The 6177-nt window shown below is 52.1% G+C and overlaps 1 protein-coding gene across 1 annotated transcript; it reads left to right on the top strand.

Annotated features, from left to right (window-relative positions):
* Positions 1-140: 140 nt before the first annotated feature.
* Rita1 (RBPJ interacting and tubulin associated 1) lies at positions 141-3912 on the top strand. The gene is made up of 3 exons (XM_041648012.1): positions 141-518; positions 1042-1391; positions 3015-3912. Exons 2-3 carry the CDS (start codon positions 1123-1125, stop codon positions 3520-3522), a joined length of 777 nt encoding a protein of 258 aa, XP_041503946.1. The 5' UTR covers positions 141-518; positions 1042-1122; the 3' UTR covers positions 3523-3912.
* Positions 3913-6177: the final 2265 nt, after the last annotated feature.

Here is a 6177-nt window from a genome sequence, read left to right as displayed (position 1 = left end):
GGACACAACTGAACGGGTGGAAGAATTTAAGGAATGTACCAATTATGCAGGGTGGAACCCCCCGAGGGGCGGGCCTAAGGAGGATACCAACGAGATTGGGGTGTGGCCTGCGGAACGTACCATCTGCGCGGGGGCGGGGCCGAGGGACGTACCAGCTGCGCAGGGGCGCGCCGTCTCTCCTGTTGCCCAGCGCGGGATGCGCGTGGGCGCGTGTCCTGTGGCGCCACTGCGCTTGCTGTGCTGTGCTGTGCTGTGCTGTGCTGCGCTGTGCTGTGCTGCGCTGTGCGGGGGGTTGTACTGGAGCCAGAGCTTGCTGACCAGAGGCCCCGGTAGGAAAATTGCTGAGCACGGAGTTCCGGTGATGCCTGCGCTTTCAGCTTCGTTGGGTGACTGGTGCGCGGTACTCCGCTGTTTGGAGCCTGAGTTGTGGTCGGGAAAATGGATTTAATCTAAAGAGACTGAACAGGACTATTGGCGAGGACTAGAACGCAGTACATTTGCAATGTGCTTTGCACAAGGTAGGCGTGGGGGCGACAGCGGCTTGGGAGCCCCCTTTCCCCCCTCCCACCATAGTTTCTTTTTCTGATTGGTGCCATCCCCATTTGCGCCCGTAGTCGTCCTGTAAATATTTGTTGAGTATACACTGTAGGCTAAAAGTGTGTATCTGTTTATTCATTAAATATTTGCTGATGGCATTTTCCCCTGTCTTGTCAACTAGAAAGACAGGAGTGCCTGCTTAGACTGCAGCTTGCACAGACCACAGGGTTCAAACTCAGAAGCCAGGCAGTCGTGCAGTTCTACCTGGGAAGTAGAGGGAGGGATCAGAGTTAAAGGTCATTCTTTGCTATAGAACATTGTGAGTTCCAGGCCAGTTTGAGCGACAAGAAACCATAGATGGGGGAGGGGCAAGAAAGTGATTCATTTTCAAGATGCCCCCTGAATGGTAGCCCCTTTCCCTTTTGCCCCTGGGTTTGAGACTCCAGGTTGCCTCCGTTGTTTATCTGGCCCTGTTATTTGCTCTTACTCTCACCGTTTGCACAGGGAGCCCTGGAGGCTGAGTCTAGCAGGCTGACCTGACCACTGACTGCAGCGTGGATCCTGGTGGAACTGGCCCACAGTGGAATGCAGGCACTCCACCTTAAGCACTGCAGCCCCAGCAGCTACAGGGTCAAGGCCAGGGCGTCCTATGTGGATGAGACCCTGTTTGGCAGCCCTACAGGAACCCGGCCCACTCCACCAGCCTTTGACCCACCCTGGGTGCAGAACTGTGACAGATTGGCAGGAGTGGGCCCAGGACCACCAAAGGTCTCTCTGGTTAAGAGAGACTGTGAGTCTACCCCCTCCAGGGGCAGCACCCCAAACCTCACACCAAGGAAGAAAAACAAATACAGGTAACAGGGTGGGGGTACGCTCCTGTACTAAGGATGGCTTTCTTGGTCTCTTGTGATAAAATACAGTTTACTCTGCAGAAGCAACTTAGGCCAGAAGGGGTGTGTTGTGGTCCGTGGTTGCACAGCTGTTGCTATAAGTCTCAGCAGTGGGTGGGGGGGGGGGGGCTGGGGCCAGCAGGCCACATGCATGCCTGCTCCACTGCACACTGTCTTCCTTTCCTTCGGTCCCAGAGCACCCCACCCCCTCTCTGACACTTCAGGCACACACATGTGGTGGGTGCATAGACTTCCATGCATGTGAGACTCTTGTACTAAGAGGGAGATCCGTCATAGGCACACCCACGGGCCAACCTGACAACTGAAGCTGACCACCAGAGCTATCAGGCTACCTGGTACAGCCTCCTGTTCACCTGCTGTGTGGCCATGGGCAGCACCCTGACTTCTCTGAGCCAGTTTACTCAGATAATAGAACGAATGCCCCCATTAAATGGGAGTGGGGAATATCGGGGCACAGCAGCTGAATGCTGCGATTGATGTCTTGATCAGTGATAGTGTTGACTGGCGAATGGCTCAGTGGGTGAAGGCTCCTGCCTCAAAAGCCTGGTGACCTGTGGTTGCTGGAACCTTTATGAAGGAGGAAGGACAGAATGACTCCACAGTGTTGTCCTCTGACCATGCCCACATATCCACATCATGCGCACATAGTAATAATAAGTTTAAAATATTTTAAAGGAAATTCTTGGGGGGGAAAAAAACTTCAGGGCAAAAAAAAATTGCATCTCTGCTGAGCTCATGTAGAGTTTTTTGTTTTTGTTTTTAAGTGTTTTTTATGGTTTATTTAACTTAATTTTATGTGCACTGGTGTGAAGGTGTCAAATCCCCTGCAACTGGATCTTCATACAGTTGTGAGCTGCCATGTGGGTGCTGGGAATTGAACCTGGGTCCTCTGGAAGAGCAGCCAGTGCTCTTTACCACTGAGCTGTCTCTCCAGCCCCCATGTAGAGTTTTTTGAAAGGTACATTTGTATTTGGTTATTTTTGTGTGTGAGGCTTGTGTACTGGTGGAGGTCAAAGGACAACTTGTAGGAGTCGGTTCTTTCCTTTTACCACGTGGATCCTGAGGATTGAACTCGGCTGTCAGTCTTGTTCACAAGCATCCACACCCGCAGAACCGTCTTGCTGACCCAAGCTCCTGTAGAGTTTTGTTGTTCCTAAACAACAGCGTGACGACTGTTTGCCTAGCGCTTAACAGACTTAATTACTCCATCAATTTGGAGCAGGGTGGATTCAGGAGGGTGTCTGTCGTTTGATGCACAAGATTTGAACATGTACGGGTATTCACAAGGGCTTCTGGAGTGGCTGTAGTTAGGACTCTTGATGGTGGGTTCATATGAGGGTCCCTTTTAGGACTGCTCCCCTCTCCAACATGTCCGTGTCCAGAAGAAGAGGGGGACAAGCCCCAGCTGTCTTGGGCTAATACCTATTGATGCCTATGAGCCTATTGAAGAGTGTCGGAGGCCAAGGGTGCCAGGCAGGCTCCGGCTGCTTCCGTAGCTGGTGGGGAGTGGGGTTAGAGAGAGCTCTGGTGTGTCATCGCAGGTCACTGTGTTCTTCCCTTTCCTAGGTTGATTGGCCACACCCCTTCCTACTGTGATGAGTCCCTTTTCGGCTCCCGGCCACAGGGCACCAACAAGGAGGGGTCTCGGACAGCCATAGGGGATACTGCCAAGCTCCAGACCCTTTTCTGGACACCACCAGCCACCCCTAGGGGCGGCCACTCACCTCGCCCCAGAGAGACCCCACTTCGAGCCATTCACCCAGATGGACCCTCCAGGACAGAGCCCAGCGTGGCAATAGGCTCCCAGAAGACATCCCAGGAGGGGTTAGATGCTCCTTCCTCTCTAGGGCGGAGGCCTTCCCATTCACTCAGCCACCTAAGTGTCGCCAGCATGGGTCATCCAGCTTCTAGTGTCCCCCAGACCAATGGACCTTGGAGTCCCCGGCCTTCCATGTCAGGGATGACTGTTCGGAGTCCCTTGGTCACTCCCAGGTCACGGTCAGGCAAAGTTTCAGGGCCAGCTGCCCCTCGACAAGGGGCTGGCCCCCGCAAGCCAAAGCCTCCTTGGAAATGAGGTTCTCATCAGGTAATCCTCTGGCTCAGGTGCAGTACTATGGGGACCAGTGTCTCCAGTGCCTCCAAGCACTAGAGAAGTCTCCCTGAGGCTCCATGGTGAGGACAGGCCATGCTTCCCTTGGTCCCCACAAGCTCAGGACTCCCTAGCCGCCTCTGCAGGGTGTTTGGGGTCCTTTGAGATATCTCTCTGGCCATGGTGCAGCCTCTTTCTGCATTGGTGCCAAACCCCACCCAGCTCCCTGCTCAGGATTCAGTTTCTACAGGGGTCTGGGTGCCTTGAGAGAGTTTCCTGGGCTGTATGTGAACCCCGAGGGTGGAACATGAGGGAGACATTTTAATATCCGTGTATTTATTCATTCCATGTACTAAATATATTCAGCTCATCAAAGCTTAGTGGTGTGTTGCTTTTTCCCCCTTAAGTAAAGGCCTCAGTCAATTTAAACAGTACAGTTAAACAACCAAGGGTGATTTGAGCATGTGACAGATATGACAGTGGCTGCTGAGGTCTGAGGACAACCGTCCTGTCTCTGTTTTATGACACCATACATGGGTAGGTGGGTGGTTCCTGCCAGCTCAGGACACAGTGAGAGTCCTTTGCTAGCAATTGTCTTGCTAGGGGGCGGGGATGTAGCTTGATAGTAGAATGTTTGCCTAACATACATGAATGGGGCCCTGGGATCAATCCCCAGCAACCTCCTCCCCTAACAAAACAAAACAGGACTTAGTGGATGACTGAGCTGGAGGAGGCAGCCAGGGACAGGGAGCCTGGCTGCTGGGGCCCTGGGCCTCAGAGCTGCCCTGCATGATGACAGTGGGAGTCTTGAGCCTCTCCTGGTCCCCCTCCTTCTCTGAGCAGTTCAGGGAGCCCAGGGGGCATCTCACCATTGTCTAGGTGTAGCCAGGCCCAGAGACATTTGTAATCACGTGCAGAGGTCAGACAGACATACCTGGGTACAGACAGACTGCACTACAGCCACAGAGGACATTAAGCTTCTAGAACTTTCACAAGAGAATGGTTTAGTCTACCTCCTTTTTTTTTCTGTCCCTCCTCTTCACGTTGATAGGCACAGGCTAAAAATAGAAGCACATATTCTTCTCCCGTCTACACTAAAGGTCGGCTGAAGCCCAGGGTGATGCCACCAGGTTAACTGATACCAGGCCTGGAATCTGGCTATACTAGGCTGTGGTGTCAGAGCACTTGGGGGAGACAGGATAGGGGCAGCCTGATGGGAACCACAAAAGGTGGAGGAGGGGGCACTGGAGAGATGACCCAGTAGTTAAGAGTGCTTACTTGCTTACTGCTCTTCCAGAGGGAGGACCCACATCAGGTGGCTCCTAACCACCTATAACTTCAATTCCAGGGGATCCAACACCCTCTGACCTTTTCAGGCATCAGGCATGCATGTGATACACACACACACACACACACACACACACACACACACACCTTTTAATAAAAAGTTTCTGGGCTGTGATCATGCATGCCTTTAATCCCAGCACTTGAGAGGCAGAAGCAGGCAGATCTTTGTGAGCTGAAGCCAGCCTGGTCTACAGAGCGAGTTCTAGGACAGCCAAGGCTACTCAAAGAAACCCTATCTCAAAAAAAAAAAACAAAAACAACAAAAAATTGGGACTAAAGGGGTGGCTCGTGGGTTAAGAGACCATAACAGCTCTGTCAGGTCAGTACTGGGTTCAGACGTCAGTAACCTCTTCTAGTGGCTCACAAACATCAGTGGCTGTAGTTCCACCCAGCTCTGGACTTCATGGGCACAACCACGTAAGACAGGGTTTCCCCATGTAGCTCTGGCTGTCCTGGAACTCACTTTGTAGACCAGGCTAGCCTCAAACTCAGATCCTTCTACTTCAGCCTCCCAAGTGGTGGGATTAAAGGCAAGGAATCCACTCCCACGGGCCGGACTCATGCTTTGTGTTTTAAAGTGGAGGAAGGAGTCAGCCAGAAGAGGTGGCCTATGCATTTAGAAATCAGAGGAAGGAAGCCAGGCGGTGGTGTCGCACACCTTTAATCCCAGCACTCAGGAGGCAGAGGCAGGCAGATCTCTGTGAGTTCGAGGCCAGGACAGTTCCAGGACAGGCTCCAAAGCCACAGAGAAACCCTGTCTCGAAAAACAAACAAACAAACAAAAAAAAAATCAGAGGGTCACCCTAAGTTCAAGGACAGTCTGGGCTGCATAGGAATACTTTGTTTCAAAATAAAGTTGCAGGACTGCTGCTGCTGCACTATGGAAGACACGGGCTGAATTCTGGGATATCAGGGTGATGGGATCCTTACAGAAAGGGCTGCTCGGTTTCTATGGGATAGTTCTCAATTTATGAAATCCTAGCAACTAATACTTTTTGAAAATTGTGCAAACAATCTAAACGCCAAACAAAAACGCTGCTGCCCTCCCAATGGTTCATAGCATAGGGGCAAAGCTGTGCCATGATGTCTCCATGGCAACCACAGTAGCTCCTGGGCTGGGACCAGGGCCTCATTTCTCAATGAAGATGTGGAAGGATGGGGGCCCAAAGCTTGCACCCTCCTCGGGATGCTGCGCCCATGAGCAACACAGCCTCATCCCAGGGCAGACATGTCTGTTGAAGGGTGAGTCAACAGTGTTGAGAATGGTTTAAATGTTGGTTTTTAATTTTAGCC

This window comes from Microtus oregoni, unplaced genomic scaffold (assembly GCF_018167655.1).
Source record: "Microtus oregoni isolate MIOR12 unplaced genomic scaffold, Mior012 000003F_ref0000135, whole genome shotgun sequence".
Lineage (NCBI taxonomy): Eukaryota > Metazoa > Chordata > Mammalia > Rodentia > Cricetidae > Microtus > Microtus oregoni.
This window is presented reverse-complemented; position numbering and strand designations above follow the sequence as displayed.